The following is a 23,299-nucleotide window of genomic DNA, read 5'->3' as shown; positions in this document are numbered from 1 at the left end:
CTCATACCCATCATTTATTATTTTGGTTCAATTTTGTAAGCATAGAAGTGATCTATATCACCTCCACGCTTACTATCACGAACCCCACATTTTCAAAATTCAAATTCTCAAATTTTAATTTTTACTGAGAGTTGACTAAAACATAATTACACCAAATAATTCACTTGAATGATGCATTTAAAATACTAACTCTCATTAGAGTGAATCATCTAACATAAAACAATAAACTTAGTTAAAAACACATCTTATTTTAATTTTCAAAATGACTAAAGAAAATTTGCATCATTACATAAACATTTTAAGAATATACTATATACTTTCCTAATATTATCTATCTTTTAAATAAAAATTCAATTTATTAAAATACATAAAAAATACATATAAAATATAAACATATAAACATTTAAAATTTAAACAAACTAATTTCAAAAATCAGTTAAATTAAATCCGCAAATTACTAACTTAAACATATACAAACAAGTCATTTTCACTCTCCAAGACTCACCTCACTTTGATTTTTTTTATTTTTATTTTTTCATTAATGTAAAATTAAAGAAGACACATTCCATTAAATAAAAAACCCTACATAACCCAATCCGTACTTCATAAATTCAAACAAATGATTCTATCTCCACGTATACAAATGAATAAACATGTTTTTGGATAGGCCATGCAAACATTAAACAACGAAATGAAAATAAAAATGATACCATTAACAGAACACTAAAACCATAAGTACCGATACAAAAGATAAAAACAACTTTGAACACGAGAACTCTGTTCATGCTTAGTTCTATTATAAATTATCAGAATAACATATTAGATACCCAAGGCTAGAAATTATCACTATGATAATGCCGTTCTTGTTCATATGCTGTTGGTTTTTTTCCAAACAACAACGTTCTTGTACATTCAAAATGATCAATTCAAAAACAGAGGAATACAGGGAAGTCATCGTTCATGTCTATGGCCTCCATGAAGAAACTCTTGGGTGTTGTGCTTTTTGCACTTCTCTGCAATTTTTTTATCAAACAATGTGAGGGTGGCAATGTGAGTTATGATCATAGAACTCTAGTTATCAATGGACAACGAAGAATTCTCATCTCAGGCAGCATCCACTACCCACGAAGTACTCCTGAGGTAAATCATGCTGTCATCTAACAAACCATTTTCAAAACACCTGTTAGTAGGATTCTAAAAATCTTCCTTAGTGTACTGATTCTCATGAACTACTCTCTTGTCTCTCCGTTTTTCAGATGTGGCCAGACCTTATTCAAAAGTCTAAGGATGGCGGGTTGGATGTCATTGAAACCTATGTGTTTTGGGACAATCATGAACCTGTACAAGGCCAGGTATATTCATAATTTTTTGTTTTCTGAGTCAGTAAATAGAAGAATTAATGCCCAAATGATCAAATTAGCTCAATGAGACTCCGTAGTTAGAAGAACAATTAATGCCCATTGCTCAAACGATCCAAGAATTTTGATGGGACTCGAAATCATTTTCAATTGTTTGTGTCTTAAGGAAAATTTTCATTTGGTCTTTAAATATAAATTTACACATGCAATTGTTTGTGCCTTACGGAAAATTTTGTTTTGGTCATTGGGTATACTTCTAGATTCTAGACATGCAATTGTTTGTGCTTTATGGAAAATTTTCGTTTGGCCTTTTTGTATACATTTACACATGCAATTGTTTGTGCCTTGTGGAAAATTTTCATTTGGTCTTTCGGTATACATTCACTCATGCAAGATGATTAGAGGCACATTACTCTCCTGACAAGATTTTTGAGAGGATACATTTAATCAAATACGTAAATATCTCTGTCAATGTTAAATTTTATGAACTAGCTATGTTTAAATTTAGGATCTCCATACCATTGAGTCACTCGCCCTTTTTTAAGAAGGGAGTGTAAATTGTTTTCAACACCTCCCTCAAGCCATACTTCTGTGCCCATGCTCTAGCTCTTCACTGATGTCATGTTCAATTCCTAAACCAGCTAATAGTGAAATTAGGGCCTTCCATTTGTTGTTGGGTTACTCTACCATTTATCCATTTATCCTTTTACTAACTCAAGGTATGTAGACTGGGGAATTTTTTTTGATATTTCCGTGTGGATTCATATTTAAGTATAATGATTCTATTTTAAATTTTGTTGTGAATTCACACTTAACTCAAAGGAGTCTTTTGGTGGGATTTGCATTTGCAAGTAAAATGAATTGAGTTGTGCTGCGATCTGCCAGGTTGACAATCTTCTGTTTGAATTGATTACCTGCAGTATTATTTTGAAGAAAGGTTTGATTTGGTGAGATTTGTAAAAACAGTGCAGCAGGCTGGCCTTTTCGTGCATTTGCGGATTGGCCCTTATGCATGTGCAGAGTGGAATTATGGGTTTGCCCTATTCTCCATATTATTTAAAGCAAATAAGTATAGATAAGAAGAGGATAAAAACTATTTTAATTTTCAGCAATTGTGAGTGCCTTGTCTCTTTTTAACTCTAAATGCTTGTTCATGCAATATAATTATGGTGATATGCATATCTTATTGCACTTCGGAAGCCTCATCTCCTTACTTACTTGTAATGTGTCTGCTCATTGCAATTTGATTTCGTAGACATTGAGTTGTTATTTCCTCCGTGATATTCACTAAATCTGACAGCTCTGTGTGGATCATTTAGATCTTCACATCAATGAGTAAAATGCTTTTTCTTTTTATGAAATTTGTAAGTTTGCTCTATGAGATTTTTTGAAGACAAGAGGAAAGATTATTAATTTTGTCGATTGAAGATTATGCTGTGACATGATGCAGGGGATTCCCTATCTGGTTGCACTTCATTCCAGGAATTGAGCTTCGAACAGATAATAACCCTTTCAAGGTTTATTGGTCTTTCTACTTCCACGATATGTAAAATTTTAGCTAAGCGTAGTGTTCTCCAAGTAGATTTTTAATCATTTGTGTTGAAGGTTATTGCATTTGATCCATCAAGAGTTAAGACAACTCTTTCTGTGAGTATAAGATAAACCCAAGCATTATATCATTACATTGCCTACCATTGCCATTTTTTGGTGAAACAAGATGTATGAAGCTCCCATAGTGATTAGAATTCTCTCCAAGATTACTGAGGTGTATCTGGTTGCATTTCAATCCACAGCTGTATATAATGTTCTTCCTTTAATAGCCACATTGGTCTAGTACCTATGTGCAATGCTTCAAACTCAATTTCAGCATCTAATTGTTGAATTTATTTTGTTGCCCAGAAAGAGATGCAAAGATTTACCACAAAGATCGTGGATATGATGAAGGAAGAGCAACTTTTTGCATCCCAAGGTGGACCTATCATCTTGTGTCAGGTTTATTCTTTCATCCCTTTCTTTTCTCTCTCTTAAAAGTAAGATTTTTTAAAAGCAAAAGTTTTTCTGAAGAATGGGCATGGAATGAGAAAAGGAAATTAAAATGATAAAGAAATCCTTCAAGGTCATGAAATCAGGTCTCATTAGAGACCAGTGTCAAAATAGCTAAAATTTATGATATTTTTTTTATTTTTGCAAAAATCTATTTTAATTTTTAAATGATTACTAATGTGTTATATTTGAAGATGCATAGAGAAAATTAGAGCCAAAAGAGAACTGTTAACCAGCTTAAGCGAATTCACAGCCATGGGATGAGGTATATGGTTAAAAGGAACTCAAATGAGTGGCCAATCAGCTTGAAGGATTGGAGCACATCATAAACATCTATGATATGAATTGTACAAAGTTTTGATTTTCACATATTTTAATCTGTTATGCAATCACTTAATGAAGAAAAAAGATGCTTTCCTTAAAGAAGACAATTTAGAATGCTAATTTCCTTTAGGAGACTTGTTTGGGGATGCATTTCTTTAAAGTCTTGATGACTTTACAAAACCTATATGTTGAGACATGGACCAGATAGGACTCGAACCTAGGACCTTCCATACGCTGCTGGAGTGCTCTACCACTGAACTACTGGCCCCTCTTGGACCAGTCCATCGTCAGTCCAGGTGTGGCTTATTTCCAACACCAACACCCCCCCTTAAGCCACACCTCTCGTGTGCTTGGGGCTCTTAGCCTGGACCTGGCTCTGATACCATGTTGAGACATGGACCAGCTAGGACTCGAACCTAGGACCTTCCATACGCTGCTGGAGTGCTCTACCACTGAGCTACTGGCCCCTCTTGGACCAATCCATCGTTGGTCCAGGTGTGGCTTATTTCCAACACCAACACTATAAACACATCTTGACGAACATTATTTTTTTTGATTAAGGGTAAACAGAGTTTTTGAAAGGGCACCATCCCCTTTATAAAGGATAGACCAAGCTCAACAAAGGAGCCCAAAATGAAGATTCCAAATGACAACAAAAGACAAACAGCTCCAAGGCTGTAATGAAAGAGAAAACTAATGAAACGTCACAAGGTAGAACAACCAAACAACACAAGGCGAATGGTGCAGGAGCACCTGGGCAGACTGGTGATCAGCACCAATCAAAAAAATATTCTCAATTTGTTTTCTTTAGTTTTCATCTCCTTGTACTTACTGGCCATACCATTCCTAGCAGTCTGTATATGTTGCTGGTGCTGGCATGAGGGTTTGAGGAGGTTCCATCTGGAGTTTGAACACATTTTCTTGAATTTTGTGGCATCTCTCTTCTTGATATCATTTAGCTGTCCCTCTTGAAGCTGGTTTTGTGGTGGTACCTAGGGTTTCTGGGCATTTTATTGCTGTCATTGCTATCACAGATTTATATTTTTTGAAACCAGGAAATGGGTATGTTGAACATTTGATTGTAATGTGATTTGAACATCTGGGTATCTCTAGCTTACTTCTGCATTGGGCTTTCAAGTTATAGTTGTTTGTGGGCACTTGTAGTATTGTATTTGCAAGTTATTTCCTTAGTTTAATTGCTGCTATAAATTTGTGTACTTGCATTTCACTTCCACACTTTTATCTTCTTCTATCTCCTATCAAATTCAGTCAAATAGAATACAAAAAAGACTAGGGTGTATCTTATAGTGGTATCAAAGTAGTGTATCCTGCTGTTGTGAAGGGTTTAGCATGAAAGAGAAGTGATATGTCAAGATTGGATCAGCAGCCATTCACACATCACTATAACACTTGCAGGAACATGTCTAATACAAATTTGGTTGTAGAAGAACAGAGGGCAAGAAAAGGACAACGGATAGGTAACATAGGTGATAGAGATCCTAGAGATCTAGGAGAAGAATATTTTCTGAACTTGATGGGTGGTCTTGTTAGAGGGCCATAGGTTGCAGAGCAAAGACCACAGGCTGCAGAGTTGAGAGTACTGGAAACAAATCATTGTTTCGGCTTGTTGATAGAATTAATGGCTTGACAGTTCGGAGTAAATGTGGATGCAAATAATGCAAATATTCGAGGCAATAATGCTCAAGGAGAAAACTTGGTTTCTGGTGGGAATGCTAATCAGCGAACAATAGCTTCTAGACCTCTTATGCCTATCTTTCCACCTAGGGCTTAACCACAAATTGATAATGAGCCCCAAGTAACAAATTTGCACTATCAAATCATGCAAGATTTGACAAATGGACGACTAGAGTTCTAGGCTGCTATATTGTTGAGGGATTATATCGATGTTAGAATGAAGCATATACCTTGTGTTGGGGGTAGAGCACAACACTATGATTTGCAAAAGAAAGTTGGGAAGCTAACTCTTCCTTAATTTGATGGTTTAGGAAGACTTTGGCTAGAGATTAGGTCCAGATAGTAGACACTTATTTCCAGCTTAATCCTATGCCAAAAGAAGGAATTAAGTATGCAGCGATATATCTAAATGGCATTGCACATGAGTGGTGGCACTGTGGGATGATTACCATGGGTAGAGGCTGATTGAGAGGTTTGATATGAAAAATCTAGAGTTGCATTTTAAGGAGTTGGTGCAGCTGAAGTAGTGGGGCTCTATAGACATATATGTAGCTAATTTTTAGTGACTTGTAGTGCTAGTCATAGACATTTCAGAGAGGAGACTTGTTGTGATGTATTCACACATCGCCCCATTGCAAATGGGGACCCTTACTTTTTTTGCTTTATGGGGTTTGTTTCTAGGTCTTTTAGGGTTTTGTCTATTAGCCTTTGCATGTTGAGTGTTTACAGAGGGATCACTAAGAGAGTAGGCTCTGTTTTAGGCTTTTAGCTAAAGGTGAGTCAGTGGATGCTCCGGGTTAGGGTCATCTTTGAAAGCCTTCCTTAGGACAAAGTTGTGCTCTTGTTGCTAATTGTGTCTTGTTTGAGTTTGAGGAGGTCAATGAAGCTTGGTGAGTGAATATCATCTTTGAAGATCTGAGTTAGGTCAAATTGGTGAGTAATGAAGTCCGGAATGTCATCCTGATCTTCAAATGTCCTGAAATTTGGCTGTCTGGAATGTCATCTTGATCCTGAAATTTGACTAAGTCTAGAAAATTGAAGAATCCTCCAAAAACTAGATTTTGCATTATAACTCCTGGAGGTCTGAAACCACTCTCAAACATCCTGACAGTATATATGGAATATAACTCAAAGTATAAGAAATGTCACTTATACTTAAATGTTATATTCCATATATGAATCCTGACGGAGAGACCAAAATGTCAAATTTCGCTCCTGACCCTTCCAAAGGGTCCAGAGCGAAATTCTCCATAAGACATTCTACTTTGACCCAAACTTAGAACTAACTCATTCCTAGGCATTATTGAGGTCAAAACACTTGTTTGGATGAAGAAATGTGAGAAATGAAGTTAATATTTGAGCCTAAATATGAATTTCGCTCCTGACTCTTCCAAAGGGTCTAGAGCGAAATTCTTGAATGACCCTATTTTCTCACTAAGACCTTGAAATAAATGCCACTTTGAGAGCAATTTTACTTGATGATGGTAGGAGGAGGCCTAAGAAGTCACATTCTGAAAGATCCCTGCGGGATTCCTGTTTCTGATCTGCTGTAATTTTATTTAATAAACTAGGTTTTTGTAATTTTCTGGTTTATCTTATAGAATAGACAGAAGTGCAGAAAGGGGGTTTGTTTCTTTTGTTTTGAAGTTTTGAAGATATATATATAAAGAAACAATAAACAATAATAGTGCGAAATAAGATTGGAAACAATGTTCATAAATTAGAACTCTTACAATCCAAAATACTACAACTCATACCAAGACAATAATTTGATTTCCTTGTATTCGAGCAATTATCATTTACCAATTTGGAGCTGCTACAAAATGAATTGACCAGCAATGAATAAGCAAGACACAATATGCAGATTTCCAGCTCTTCACACCAACAACAAACCAAACGTGGACAGCAAGGAAGAATGACGCCACCACAAGTCCCAATGGGCTGCAGCTGTAGTCACGTGCCAGCTGAATAAGGTTAGCTGCCTTGATGAAACCCTCTGAATGCAATCTAAATCCTCTGCAATCAATAGCGCACCCAATCTCTGTCAACCAATGTCCAACACCTTGAAGTATTTACTGACAAACTACTGCTGAGGGTTACGTCCCAGCCAGTATCCAACCTAGGGTTTGCGTCCCAGATGAAGAATCGCTCTACCAGAGCAAATTCGCAAGAAGCAAGTTTTGAATGTGTAAAAAGATGCAAGAATTAGGTCACAACTTCCTTATAACCCCTTCCCACTTAGCTCGAACCCTAAAAGTGACTCAATGGGGCGTTTAGGGTTAAAATGTTATATTTCTCATTTTAAGTTGCCAAGTGTATAGAAAAACGACCTTTTTTCAAATATAAAGAAATCCGTTCACCGAAAGGATCTGAGTCAAAAGAGAAATATTTAGAAAAGTCCAAGACCTTTCCAACGAGCTATTACACCAAGGGATACACATCCAGATGAGGCTAAAAACCCCTTATTACTCCAAAATGGCTATAAACATAGCCTTATTTAAATAATAAACGCTAACTTAGGAAATATTAAAAATATAACCCAAATAGCTGCAAAATGCTCAAATGACCCCACAAACCAGAAAGTCAACCTGCCACCTGTCTGTGACTGAAGTCGGAAATCAAGGATCCACTGGTAGTCTCATCCCTAAAATCTAGCGATGCTCCTAGAAACTAGGAAACAAACCCAAATCCTCTAAAACTGAACCCAAGGAATAATCTCAAGGAGACCCAATCCTGGGTATGGTCATAACCTCCTAAATAGTAGGGATATCCTCCATAAATGTAGGAACTGTCTCCTAAAAATAAGGAACTGCTCCAAACTGATCAACCACTACCAGAACACCAAGTCCCAGACACTGTATAACCACACTGAGTCTCTATCCATCACTGTTAGCCTACAAGACCCCATAATAAGCTGACTCACATGTCTCTGCTAGACAGAGCTAAAGAGGGGACATGACACATTCAAGCCAAGAAAGGGAGGAAAAAGGTGAGAAATAAGCCCAAGTAGGAATTTCGCTCCTGACCCTTCCAAAGGGTCCAGAGCGAAATTCACATAACCTTCATTATCCTCCTTGTTATGGCCAAGTTTTGGACTTCTAAGGCATGGTTGGAGCGACCTTGAGGTGTTCTAGCCTTTGAAAGGAGGTTTGATGCGATGAAATGGTGAAAATCAACCTAGAATGGAAATTTCGTTCCTGACCCTTCCAAAGGGTCTAGAGCGAAATTCCCTATAGGTTTTGTCCTTGGCCTAGGTCTAGAGCGAAAATCCTCATTTGATTGGAAAAACCTTGTTTTGAGCTAAGTAAGTGGCAAAAAGACTTGATGGTGATAAGGAGAGGTGAATTTGATCAAGTTTGAAGGTGAATTGAGGCAATGGAGTGTGAAATCAACCTAATTTATGAATTTTGCTCTTGACCCTTCCAAAGGGTCCAGAGCGAAATTCTTAGAAGACACCCTTTCCTTCCTAGATTAGACCAAGGTCTTAGTTTCCAAGGCATGTTGTGAAGGTTTTTGATATGTTCTTGCCTTGAAAAGTGATTGAAAGCATTAAAAGATGGAGATTTTGATCTAAGACATGGATTTCGCTCTTGATCCTTCCAGAGGGTCCAAAGCGAAATCCACTTTTCCTCCACTTTACTCTTTGATATGACCAAGTTTGTTGACTTTTAAAGCGGGATGGGAAGGCTTTGATGCATATTTGTCTTTGAGAGGAGTTTTGAAGTGATGAAGTGGTGGAAATCAACTTAGAAGGAGAATTTCGCTCCTGACCCTTCCAAAGGGTCCAGAGCGAAATCCTTAGTTTGACCCCCTATCTTGCCTAAAATGATGAAAATGACCTTGTCTTGAGCTAATTTGATGGTATATTCACTTAAGTGAGAAGAAAGGAGCCCGAATTCGATCAAGTTTGAAGGAGAATTGGATGGAGGAAGTGGGAAACCAACCAAGAACATGGATTTTGCTCCTAACCCTTCCAAAGGGTCCAGAGTGAAAATCCTCATAGACCTCAATTTCTTCCTTGTTCAGACCAAGTTCTTAGTTTCTAAGGCATGTTGGGAAGTGTTTGACATGTTTTTTGCCTTAGGGAGTGACTAAAGGTGGAGGAGATGAATAATTTTAGCCTAAAACTTGAATTTCGCTCCTGACCCTTCCAAAGGGTCCAGAGCGAAATTCTTGAAAACACCCATTTTCTTCTTAGATAAGGTCAAGACCTTGGTTCTTATGGCATGGATGCGAGGAGAATGATGTATGTTTTCCTTCCAGAGAAGATTGGAGTTGAAAAGATGAAATATCAAGCCTAGAATGAGAATTTCGCTCCTGACCCTTCCAAAGGGTTAGGAGCGAAATTCTCCAAAACCTCTCTTTTCTCTCAATTTGTGCCAAGCCAGGCCTAGACCAAGGTGAGAGAAGCCCTTAGGATTTCCCTTGAATGGATTTGGGCCACCAGAAATGTAGATTTTGAGCTAGGACAAGAATTTTGCTCCTGATCCTTCCAAAGGGTCCAAAGCGAAATCCTGGATAGGTCCTATCCCTGGCCATGATTTTGAGCGAATTTTCCCTTTCAAGCCTTTTGGAGATCAAGCAAGTGTTGTTAGGTTGAGAGATGAATCCAAAGGGAGAGTCAAGGGGAACAAAGTGAGAAGAACGGAGCTAAGCAAGAGAAAACAACCAAGGAATGAATTTTGTTCCTGACCCTTCCAAAGGGTCCAGAGCGAAATTCATCAAACCATCCATTTTCTCCTTGAGTGAAGCCAAAAATTTGATACCTATGGCATGGTTGAAGGTGGAGTGATATATTCTTGCCTTCTAAGGTGAATTGAAGTGAAGGAAGTAAAGAAATAAGTCTAGAACTTGAATTTCGCTCCTGACCCTTCCAAAGGGTCCAGAGCGAAATTCTCAATTTCACCTAATTTGCTCATGATGAAGGTCAAGAGATGGATTCCCAGGCCTTGGTGGAGAGAAGATTAGTGTATGCTTGCCTTGGAAGACATTTTGGAGTGGAGAAGTGATAGAACTTGAGCCTAAACAAGAATTTCGCTCCTGACCCTTCCAAAGGGTCTAGAGTGAAATTCCTAAGTGGTCTAATATTTTGCCTATGTCCTTGAGCAAAACCTATTCCTTGACAATTTTGGAGGTGAATGACTTGATCTTGGTGAAGTTATGATGAAAATGAGGTCTGATTGAGCAACTTTGTCAAAATTCGCTCTCGACCCTTCCTAAGGGTCCAGAGCGAAATTTTTATAGGGCATATCCCTGGAGAGGATATTGAGCGAAATTCCATCTTGATGTCTTCTCATTAATGATCTAAGATGGAAAATGCTATGTTGAAATGAATATGTCATATGTGCTTAATCATCCTTTGGTTTATTTTGCAGATAAAAGAAGATCAATCATGGACAAGGACAACCTATTGCAGTCCATCCTCATCAAGGACATTCCAAAAGCACAAAGATGGACTCAAGGCAATTTGAAACGTTGGAAAACTACAGGCATTCAAGAAGTTGCCAAAACCTTCACTTCGCCACACTAAGGAGCCACATGATGACAAAGAAAGGCTTTGCCAACACTTCAGGGCGAGATATGCTACTGGAGAAGGAAGACCTGATAACAAGGAAGCCTCATCAAGCAAAGGAAGTACATCATTCATCATGTCAGAGATAGAAAAGGATCAACCAAGTCACAAGCGTTAGACAAGGTGGCATCCCAATCATCATTCCTCCGGTCGGATTGGTCCACCTCAGCATGACCAGATTCAATGTACCTAATTTATCGGAGGCAGCACGAACTTCGGTGTACCTATCCTTGCTTCCTATTGGTCCTCACTCCGGGAATGTAATTTTCTAATTGGCTAAGGAAGTTTGTTGTAACAAACCCTAATTAGGGTTTCTATCTTGTAATCCTAGCCATTGGTTCTAAGTCAATCGGAGCCATCTGTTTGTAAAGGGTTCTCTTTATAAAGCCCTGGCTCCTCATTTGTAAAGGTTAATAGTTAATAGTCAGAGATTAGTTAATAGTTAGGAATTAGCAAAAAGAGATAGAGATAGCATTTTAGAGTAGAGTAGAAAGAGAAGGCAAAGATTGTTGCCAAGATATTGTTGCAAAAGACTTGTCAACTTCATTGAAGAAATGGTGAATTCTATGGGTTGATTCAACAATTTGCATGGTTTCTACACTTCTCAAATTTGATTTCATGTTATTAGGTGAATGCAAGAAATTTGTATGATCAACAGTGAAATTCGTATGTCCATACTACTAGCAATTGGTTGATTGCAGACTTGCCTTGCGTAGTGTTGACGTGTATTTTGTACACCATCATACACAGAATAAAATACCTAAAGGCATCTTATCCTCTCTTGAAAAAAAGCCTCTAACTGCTGAAGATTCGCATAAAGGATCAGTTAGGATGACTCCAAGGTTCTGGTTAGTAGGGTCTCTACGTGTGGACAAGCTCGCCGTGGTGTGATGTGATTTGCTGTATCCTCAAGGGGTCTTACGCTTCCGAAAGTTCAAAATTTTGCTAAACTAAAGAAATTTAAAAAAAAAACAAAAGGATAGGGTTTGAAAGAGGTCTAATCTAGTCTAACCCTAAGAATAACTTAGTATGGACAAGACTTGGCAAGGTTCAACCAACTTCAATTTTGCCATAAGATAACAACTCAATTGAAATCGATGCGATCTTCTAAGGTAACAAAATGATATTCAATGCATCAAAGATCAAGAACACTACCACGATGGTACATATCCAAGATACAATAATGATTGAAGATTAAGGGATTCAAGGTATTCTCCAGTCGACCACGCAAGGCGTTCCTACAATCAGCAAGAAGCTAGTGGTATGGAAAGCGAATCCTACCAAAGATCAAGTCTCACACTATGTCCTTCAAATTAACACACTACTTTGATTGAGCATGATTCAAGTAAATCGAACAACCATGAAAATAACCAAGAAATTTGCAACAAAACACCATAACTTCAATATTTCATTGATTTCCAAGTCATCATGTACAACAATTGCTTGAATTTCTCTCTTCAAAACTCAATCTTGCTACAAAAATAAAATTGCTTCTAACTTCTAATCTCTTAGCTATCGCTCTTCTCTATTACAAAAACATTACCAATGAAATGAAAAATGAGGGTATAAATAGCATCCTCAATTACAATGAAAGGTCCAGATTGAAAGTAGATCAACGGTCAAGATCATGACACCTAAACCCTAATTAGGGTTTGTTACAAATGGCCTCCTTTTTACTGAACAATATTAAATGCATAACCAAATATTAAATTTGGCACAAAAACCTAGGAGACATAAACCAATGACAAATAAGATGCCATGTCATCTATAACAAAACCTCATCTAGAATCTTATTCCCTTTCCAATTCTCTTTTTTAGCATATGCAATGAATCTTGATACGATTCCTTCGATTTCTGCAATCGAAATCTCGGGAAGATTCTTCATACTCTCTTCCAAGTGGATGACCTGATCGAATGCATCTAGAAGAGCTGCGTCCCATGAAGGTTCAAGTTCCTTTGTTCTTTCAATCAGGAGCATGGTGGCAAACATCTGATCATATTGCTCGTCTGTAACATTAGCGTCCTTGCAAAAGATGACCTTGATTCTATCCTCCAATTCTCGCATATCCACATCTGTCTCGACCTCGATCCTTCTGCCAAGAATGGTACGAAGTACCTCAAATACTCTGTCCTGGATCGGATTGATCACCTCCTCAACTTGGCTACATCTAACACTGATGTCCTCGAAGAGAACACTCTTCATATGGAGTAAGGTTGACCATTGAAGCAAACTATGAGGTCCTCCATCCATGATCTTTTCTTGCGCTAAGACCTTCCTTGATGTGTGTCTTATTACTTTCAAGACAGGAATGATAACATCTTTGGTATGAGCAAATGCAGCTACTGTTATCATCAAATTGTGGATTATCTCAAGAACCTGGATAGCTTGATGAATAATCTTCATCATCCTTGTTACAAACTCCAAGGCAACTGTATGAGATTTATCCATCCAAGAACTTGTACGCTAGACCATATTCCTGAATCTTTCTGCCTCGTTGATTGATTGAAGTGGAAGTGCTTGCACTGGTGATCTAGCTGGATCCTGACGTCCCAAAGGTTCATTGATATGACTGAAATATGTCCTCCATGCACCGACCTCTCTCTCAAGCTTTCTATTCTTCTCCATTTCTTCTCTAAGCTTGTCTTTCAATGCTTCAAATGAATCGGTAGCATCATCTAATGTCTGCTCTGCTGTGGATGGTCCTAACTCAAAAGTCTGTATATCATATTCTTCTGCTAGGATCTCTCCTTCATATTTGTCTACTGCCGGTGTAGCTATCTGCAGTTTTCTGGATCCAGTCTCATCTTGAATCATCTTGGACATCTTGGTAGCCTTCCTCTTCTCTGTTACTTCGTGTGAACGTCCAACAAGGCTCTCTAAATCAATTGCATTGTCCTCGTCCTCTATTACGATCACCTTGGTTAATCTTTCCTTCAACCAATCTGGGATAGCTGATCTTGTCTCTTGAACTTGTATTTCTTTATGCACTATTTCTTCTTCTCTGGGAGGAGATGTCATCTCATTGTCTTCTTTATCTTCATCTAACTCATAATCTTGGAGAGATCCATCTGGTGACCCTTGTTGTGCCTGTCCTTCTTCCTGCCTATCGTTCTGTACCATAGACTCCATAGATTCTTCCACTTGAAGTGTCCTCTTCTCTGGTCTAGAAGATGTACCTGATGATCGATCTCTGTTAGCCCCTTGCTTCTTCTTGGAAGATTCCTTCTTTTCTGACCTTTCTTTCCTCTTCGAACCTCTTGGATGGAGATTGCCCTCACTGGCACATCGAAGGTTACCTTCACCTGAATTTCTAGGATTAGGATTGCCTTCACTCACACTAGCTCCACCTTCGGCTGGTTTCTCTTCCAAAGTGAAAGTCATAGTAATGCCTTGCTCTCTTAACTTTTGATGCTGTACGTCAACCCATCTGCGAGTACAAGACAAGACTGGAGCCATCAAAGTATCTAGATTCACGACCTCGGGCTCATTCCAATCTAACCTTATTGTTTTGCTTTCTCGATCATAGGAGGATTGGATATGTCTGCCACTGTCCTGAGCTTGGTCGGCCACTCTGTAAATCTTGCATTTCCTGATGAAATCCAAAGGCAATCTAGAATGCATTTTTCGTTTCACTTCAAGATCATCTAAGAGATTCATCATAAAATCTTCTATTTGATACTCATGCTTAAACTTCCTACCGACTGTCTCCTCTAAATGTCCATGTGGATCAAAGCTTTCCCTCAAAGCAAAAGATGGAAAAGAATACAAGGCTAACTCCTTCTCTGCGTCATCCATGGCTAAAGCATTAGGACATACCTCAACTGAATTGCCCAAAATGATAGGTACTGGAACTCCATTCCCATGTCTGTGTCTGAATGCCTTCGCATATGCTGCCAACTGTCTTGTTACTTCAAGTAACACAACTCTGTCTGTCGGATATCTCGGCAACATGTATGGAGGTAAAGAACATCCATGCACTCTAATATAAGTGAACTTCGGAAACTGAATGAACCAAGCACCATACCTCTTGATTAATTCCTGTGCATCCTGAGATAATCTGTTGTGAATCCCACCTTGCAACGTCCTTGTGATGTTCATCGTGAAGGTATCATTGATTAACTTGTAGTTGCTCCCTGGCGGGTGATGCAAGTAGGCATAGGAATCACAAGCTCTGACCTTGCCGGGTCCTCTTCCAATCACTCCTCTGTGAGGTAGTCCTGCGTACTCAAAACTTCTGATCAAGGCATAGATGACGTATGAACTCATGTGGAAAGACTTAGTAGCCTTGAGTCTTCTCAACTGTACGTCCAAGCAATGGCTAATCATCCTAGCCCAATGTATCGTACCTTTCCCTTGAACAATCACCTGGATGAAGTAGAACATCCACTTCTCAAAATAGAAGGCATGAGGGGCTCCTGTAACTTGGTCGAGCATGGTAATCAAATCTCTGTACTCCTCCTGGAAATCAATCCTATGCGGTGTGTTCGGGATCTTGCTTAGACGGGGACGGCTCTTAAGTAACCAGTTCTTGTTGATAATGCTTAGGAAAGCATCTGGATCATCTTCGTACATTGACCTGGCTCCTATGCTCTTATATATCATGTCCCTGTGCTCTGGAAGATGGAAAGCTTCACTTATAGCTTCCTCTGAAAAGTACGCCAAAGTGTTTCCCTCATTGGACACGATCGTTTTGGACTGTGGATCATAGTGACGAGCACACTCGATCATCAACTCATGGCACTGAACAGCTGGAGGGAAGCCGGCCGCCTTAATGATGCCACTCTCGATTATTCTCCGGGCGACAGGTGATGGCTTGCCAATGTAAGGGACCTCCCGAAACTTCTTTGTGCTGAAGTTACCCAAGTTAGTATCTCCAATGTTGCTCCACTTCGACACGATCTTGGTCTCCACTTCTTCGGTCTTTTGATCTTCTTTCATGAGAGCTGAACGACTGGTGGATGCTCCCGCCTTCGGGGTCGCCATACCTCAGTAGAGAGCTAACTCTAGAATGCAAAATGAATAAAATCGCCTAGGCAAAATTGACGTTAAATGGCTTCAACGTGATCTCTTCTTCAAATAGCAACGTCGCCACCTTTTGATATGTCCTTGACGTCCTTGGCAAATTCGCTCAAGTGGAAACTACGTTCACACTCCTTTGATGATATTAGCGCCTTCCTTTGCTTGAAATGAAATTCGCACCTTAAAACACAAACTCGCACTTCTCCTTCAAGATCGCATGTAAGAGATGATAAATGATGATGTAAAAATAACAATTTGCACCCCTCCTTTATAGGCGCTTAACTCTTCATTCACCCCAAGGCCGACTTGTAAGAAATAAGGCAATTTAAACGATTTTTAATAAATAATAAAGGCCGACTTCACAATCTTAGCGCTCCATTTAATTTTTTATTAATTAATAATTAATTATTAAATGCCATCGTTTATTATTTAATAAACTTCGATTTTTTTTACAAGGCAAAAAATAATTAATTAATGAATACCATGCGCTATTTAAATGCTTTTAATTAAATATCGATTTTCCTAGCATTTAAATAAATTCAAAAATGTGCTTTGAGCGCCAAAATTTGAAGATGAAAAAATGCAAACCTCATCGCCCTGGTCCCTGACTGAGGGACAGAAGCGATCCATCATCTTGTCTTGATCCTTGCACTTCTGACGTTCAAAGTCCTCATCTCTACGTTGAAGTTGGTATTTTCGTTGGGTCCTTCGCGTTCAATTGACTTGCTTGTGTGAATGAATGCATCTCATGACCATTATCGCCTTGGTCCCTTGGAGAGGGAGAGGAGCGATCCCTATTCTTTTACGTGAGATTCTTTGTTCTTGATTTTGATTCCTTGTTCATTATCTTTCAAACGACGTATCAAACCCTTTGCAACTTTGTTTTGCCATGATCTTCGAAGGATAACAAGTGTTTTGGCAAATATCGCCCTGGTCCCTTGGAGAGGGACAGGAGCGATCTTGAAGCTCTAGCCAAAATGCGTCATCTTTCGGCCTTGGTTCCTCGTTCATTGCCTCTTAAAGGACGTCCTTGATCTTGTGTGAACTTGCCTTGACATGCATTTGAAGGAAAATGAAGGATCCTATGCAAATCGCCCTGGTCCCTTGGAGAGGGACAGGAGCGATATAGCCTCTTTGTTCAATTTGATGGTCGTTTAACGTTTGAAGCCTTTGTATATCATCTTCTAATCATGCCTTGGACCTTTTACCACCTTGTAAAACCTTGACTTAACGTGATTTTTGAGAGATTTGGCAACTATAGACAATATCGCTCTGGTCCCTTCCTGAGGGACAGGAGCGAACTTCAAGGTTTTGAGCTCATGCTTGCATTTTCCAACTTGTCATTGCTTTCAATGCGTAAAATGAAGTCCCTTTGAACCCCTTGGATACTTGATGCTCGATAATCCTTCAAAATTTAGAGCTTTATAAAAACTTCGCTCTGGTCCCTTCCTGAGGGACAGGAGCGAACCTAGGTGTCTTGGTGTAAATCTTTCAATGTTGACGACCTTTGATGCTTTGCGCTTGATGGGGATGCTTCGAAACGCCTTTGCCACCCTTCACCTTGACTTGGAGCGGTTTGAGCTTGAAGAAAAGGCAACATAATCATTATATCGCCCTGGTCCCTTGGAGAGGGACAGGAGCGATCTTGGTCCTGTAGGCTTCATTTCACTTTATCACCTTCAAAAATTATCTTCAACGGATTCGTAATGTACCTTTTCACTCATCCATGCCTTGGAATTCACTGTAACTTGGCAAGAAATTTGTTTTAGACAAAAATCGCTCTGGTCCCTAACTGAGGGACAGGAGAGAACTTGGGCATTTGGGTCCCTTGTTGACGTTTGGTAATCTTCAATTTGTCTTCAACGGGTTCAACTCATCTCCTTTCTTGCCTTCAAACATAAAACTGACTTGATTTTTGCCCAGTGCATGTCCTATGAAGAATTTCGCTCTGGTCCCTGGAAGAGGGACGGGAGCTACAAAGAACTTCGCCCTGGTCCCTTGGAGAGGGACAGGAGCGATTTTGGCATTTTAGTTCATTCTCCTTCACGACGGCACTTCAAGTTATATTCATTTGATAAAACACATCTCCTTGGACCTCTTCAAATCGTCAAGTCATTAAAATCCTGCAAGGACAAAGCGATATTTGATTTTAAGCTCCAGTCCTTCACTGAGGGACAGGAGCGATTTTGCTCCTACAGGCCAAAATATCAAGATTTCGCACATTTGATCACTTCACGAGGCAAAAACAAATCATTCCCAATGCCCAGGATCAAAAATCAAAAAAGTCAAAATTTGGTCAAAATTACTCAATGGGACAAAATTCACATTTCATCATCAACACTTAGACAAATTTAGACTCTGCATTCAAAATTCCAATTGAAAATAGACCATTCTGGCGAATTCATTTTATTCAAAATTGCATCCTACGAAAGGAAGCTCAAAAAGCTCTCAAAACTGACTGGATTCTGGCCTGAAAAGATCGAAAAGGGAACCCTAGGGCTTGACCCTAAATCCAGACAACTGACAAACTAACAAAACCCTAAAAACGAAGCGAAAGGCGAGCAAAAAAAACGAGCAAAAAGAGGGGGTCCCCATTTCAAATGGGGCGATGTGTGAAATGGTCACAACACGTAGTCAACTGGAATCATTCAGCTTAAGCTTAATTTTAATTATCGCTTCTTCATTGATATGCATCAACTTGACAGTGTCCATGCTTGTAGCGGTGATCTAAACATCATAAAGCTTTCCTCATAAGATCGCACTAATCTTTTGGAGATGATCCTAGGATGTCAAAGCAAGACTTAGTTAGAATCTCATCAAAGGTCAATCATTGCTCTTACGTTCTTAGTGTTAGAAATAGATCCCGTTCCAACCCTTATCCTTTTCTTTTTTTCAAAATCAAGGGCCGGTGAAATTCCACGTTCTAGTAATATCTAAAACAAATCAGACGTTTAGGTCATCGAAAGTAAGTCCCCTTGTGATTACAGCAAAATCACATCGTACCGCAAAGAGCTTATCCACACGTAGAGAACCTACATATCAAAACCTTGGAGTTACTCCGACTGATCCTTCGGCGAGATCTTCAACAGTCGGGAAACTTTGTTCAAGAGAGGATAAGGTACCTTTAGGTATTTTATTCTGTGTTTGGTCGTGTACAAAAAACACATCAACAAGACTCATGGTACTTTTTATGGATAACTTGATAGATCTTTTGAGAGGTTGGATTAAAGTCCTCAATCCACCTACCTTACAAGAATGCTATAGACATGGAGGCTTCTATTTATAGAAGCAAATTTTAGTCTAAGGGATTCCCCCATAGGAAATCAATTTCATAGGAAATCACATCAGCCATTTTGGATAGTGAGCAGCTTAATGACCTTTGGAGGAAGAAATTGTGCTTCCATTGCAATGAACCTCGGGACCCATCTCACAAGTGTACTGTGAAGGCTAAAGCTAAGCAATTGGAATACTTTTCTGTTGAAGAATTTGCATTAAAAAAATAGGGTCAGCAATTTGATTCGGAGAGTAGTGATGTAGAAAGTTCATCAAAAGAGGTAAAAAAAGTGATGGTACCATTGCCCAACTCTCTAGTGTCTAGAAGGTAGTTACATTTAAGGTGAGAGGTGTGTTATAGAGGCAGCAAATCATCTTTTATTGATACAGGTGCCACTCACAATGTCATTGATGAGGGCTTTGTGGTTAGGAATCAGGATGAAATGATAATTCGTTATATATTAATTACAAAGGAGACAAAGGCTCCTTATAAAGAGATTACAAGAAAATCCTTTCATAACAAAAACAATCGAGAATAGAAACAGGAAAGACATAAAGGAAACTTCCTAAAACAAACTAGAGAGGAAAGACACAAAAAGGAAGTTTCTAAATACTAACTACATGACTAAGATGACCATTATATCAATATTACAATATTACTTTAATACCCTCCCTTAATGGTCATCCTACTCAAAGATGAAAAACTCTTACTCGATAATAACTCTTTTGGCCCAAATTTTTTAAAAACTCGAGATTGGCAAAAACTCGGCAAAAAATGGCAATAAATTAGCTATATTGAGAGGGGGGCTGAATCAGTATAACAAATTTTACCAATTCAAACTTTTTCAACGTCAATCACAAGTATATAACTTATCTCATTAACATATTCATTGCATACCAATATTCATATGTAATCTTACTGATATGAACACAAGTAGAACACAAGATATATACGTGGAAATCCTTATGGGAGAAAACCATGACAATAAATGCTTTTATAAATATCTTCTTTTACAATGTTCTTAGGCACCAACCTACTAGAGGCACCAACCCCTAAGTTTGTTTGTGAGCACCAACCCACTGGAAGCACTAACTGCCAAATCTGAATTTTGTGAGCACCAACCCACTGGAAGCACTAACTGCCAAATCTGAATTTTGTGAGCACCAACCCACTGGAAGCACCAACTCCCACTTCAGAATTTGTGAGCACCAACCCACTTCACATAAATCTGATTTTCCACTTTGACAATGTTGATATAACAATGGATGATGGACAATTTTGTCTTCTCAAATCTGCATATATTCCTTCCTCACATGTATATACTCTTCATAAATCTGCAACTATTCCTTTCACAACTGTATCTACTCTCACAAATCTGCATATCTTTCCATCCATAAATCTACACTTACTTCTGTTTATAATTCTACCATAGACTCTTGTAGATCAGCATAAAATCTGCTTGCAAATCTTTTAAAGATCTGCTTACATTCACTTCATATGTCTGAACAAATCTGCCTCATATATGTTTGATCAATTCTGATTTATACAAATGTCTAGTGAACATACTTGATCTTTCTTCACAGACATCACTCTCATGATTGATCTCTTTTATATATTCATCACTACTCGCTCTGTTTGAAGGAATAATTTTAGAATTATACACACACACATCTTCTACCACAATTTTCAACTTCTATATATATAACTTCTCATCTTCTTAGAGTCATTTCGTTTCATCAAGTATACATAACTCTTCGCACAAGTCTCATCTTTTTAGTGGGTCAAGATGCACAATCCAGAAAGAAGCTGTTAGTACTACTAACCAGCTTTTACAATGTAGCAATTTGGATTTCAGATTAATAGATATCACTGTCCAAGATAGGCGGGCGGCCAAGCCAACCTCTTCCACTTATGTAGTGGGACTAAGAGTAAACAAAAAACTTGCTGTTAGTACTACTAACCAGCATTACAACATGTATAAGAATGATAAACCAGTGCCGATATCAAGTCCAACAGCTGCAACAACAATAGATATTCACTCTCAAACCAACAAAGACCAATCACACCAAGAATGCCCTCCACACTAACCACTTCGAATTCTGAAAATGCTAACCATACTGGGAAAATGCAGACCAACAAGCTAAGAACTCACTAATTCACTCATAACTCCTCCCACACTCAACGGAATGACCCCCAAATAGATGCAAATGAGAGATACAATGAAGATGATAAGGATAGAACTAATAAACAATAGCTAACAATGACCAAACCCATGACACGCAACCCAAAGCACCTCCCAGCATAGGGCGTATAAAGCTGAAAGTTCGACTTGCATAATAAAATTCATTACTGCAAGATAATCAATGTAAACTTACATGAAGAATCGCCCAAGGCATAGGAAATGAACAAGCAAATACCCAGAATGAGTTGACACAGGCAAGGAGCTACAAACAAAAACATGCTTCAGCCACACCAAACCAACAACCTGAAAATACACATTACAACACTCCAAAATCAGAACACCACAAAAATATTCATCTTTAAATGAGCTCAATTTGCTCCTCTGGATGAGAAACAGTCACAAGTTCAGCTAGGCGCTATCTCTCAAGCACGAAACTGAAGGCACTAGGAGGTATGCATTCCTCAAAGCAAGAGTCTGACAGTAATTCGACAACACTTCGTTATCATAGCAAATGGATACCAAAATGAGAGCTAAAGGCCTTTATTTATAACTTTTCACCAGGCCAAATTCAAATTCAAATTCATCCCAAATAGCACCTGTTGTGACCTAATCACACATGACCCCATCTCAGATAGGGACCCCCCTTAACTTTTAGCCCCTTTCGGTCGTTTGGTCTTGGTTTTTGTGTGTTTTGGTGGCAATATCGTCAGTCTCTCCGCTTCGTGGATGTTCGGGGGTCATTTGGAGTTAATCTGGTTCTCTGTCGAGCGAGTTCTATGAAGTCTAAGGTCTGTTTTGTCCCTTTTTAAGGTTTCTGCCTTATGTCCTAGATTTTAGGGGTTTTTGTTAGCGTTTTGGAAAAACTGAACATACAATTGGAATCAGGACCCTTCAAGGGAACTCCCGGTAAAATTTGAGCCAAAATGGAGCAATTTTCTATTTTTAGAAAGTTCCTGTTTTTTAGGGATTTTTCTGAGTCCCAGAATGTCGTCATTTTGCCAAAAATCAAACTTACTATTTTTAGTAAGTTTCTATTTATAGTAAGTCATTCTTGCACCCTGTCTAGGGATCTAACGTTGACACTTCAACGGTTTCTATTTTTTTGGAAAGTCAGTATTGACAGGGTCAATCAGACAAAGCGACAAAGATCAGACATTTGTAGATACTTCTAATTCCGGAAAGTCAGAAAGTAGACAGAGAAAGCCAGAAATTGGTTAAGTGCTGGAAGCCCATGCCTGAAATAGAAAGCTCAAAAATTCACCAAAGTTCAGGAAGACACTTTAAGTCTGGAAGTTTGAATGATGAATTCCAAAAATCCAGCCAAAATGAAAATTCCGCCCAAGTATGCAGTTGGGTGCTAAATCCAAGTGTCTAGGGATAGCGTGGAAATTCCGTGAATCCATCACCCATGTAAAATTCCGCCCCAGCCTTGTGGAGGGTGCTAAACAGGAGAAGACATGGACAACTCACAAAACAATGAATTCCTCCCTCAAGAGGAATTTCCGCCCTAGCCTTGTGGAGGGCGCCAAAATGGAGAGTGCATGGAGAAACAGGCAAATGGAAAAAGTCCTTGACCGAGGGTGAAATGCCCCCTAGCCTGATGGAAGGCGCCAAAGTGGGGGGTGCATGGATAACATGAAAATGTTGAAATTCCTTGCCTAGGGGGTGTTAGCACCCAATGGATAAGAAAGGCGCCATATGGAGGTCAACATGGAAAACATGAAGAGTGGGGAATTCCTTGCCTTAGTCAAAATCACGCCCAAGGAAGTGATTGGGCGCCAAAATGGAGAATGCATGGACAACGGATAAAGTGCAAGAATCCTTGATCAAG

At 38.9% G+C, this 23,299-nt stretch overlaps 1 protein-coding gene across 1 annotated transcript in view; it reads left to right on the top strand.

The window, feature by feature from the left end:
* The first annotated feature begins 881 nt into the window (after positions 1-881).
* The window catches only part of LOC131078139 (beta-galactosidase 8), a 299,360-nt gene continuing 276,942 nt past the window's right edge, over positions 882-23,299 (top strand). Inside the window, exons 1-5 of the mRNA XM_058015811.2 lie at positions 882-1,140; positions 1,257-1,352; positions 2,279-2,391; positions 2,809-2,875; positions 3,258-3,350. Coding sequence (XP_057871794.2) covers positions 961-1,140; positions 1,257-1,352; positions 2,279-2,391; positions 2,809-2,875; positions 3,258-3,350 — 549 coding nt within the window. The 5' untranslated portion in view covers positions 882-960. The remainder of the gene's footprint in view (positions 1,141-1,256; positions 1,353-2,278; positions 2,392-2,808; positions 2,876-3,257; positions 3,351-23,299) is intronic.

Source organism: Cryptomeria japonica, chromosome 7, assembly GCF_030272615.1.
Source record: "Cryptomeria japonica chromosome 7, Sugi_1.0, whole genome shotgun sequence".
In the NCBI taxonomy this organism is placed as follows: domain Eukaryota; kingdom Viridiplantae; phylum Streptophyta; class Pinopsida; order Cupressales; family Cupressaceae; genus Cryptomeria; species Cryptomeria japonica.
Note: the sequence above shows the minus strand (reverse complement) of the source record. Positions and strands in the feature narration are given on the sequence as shown.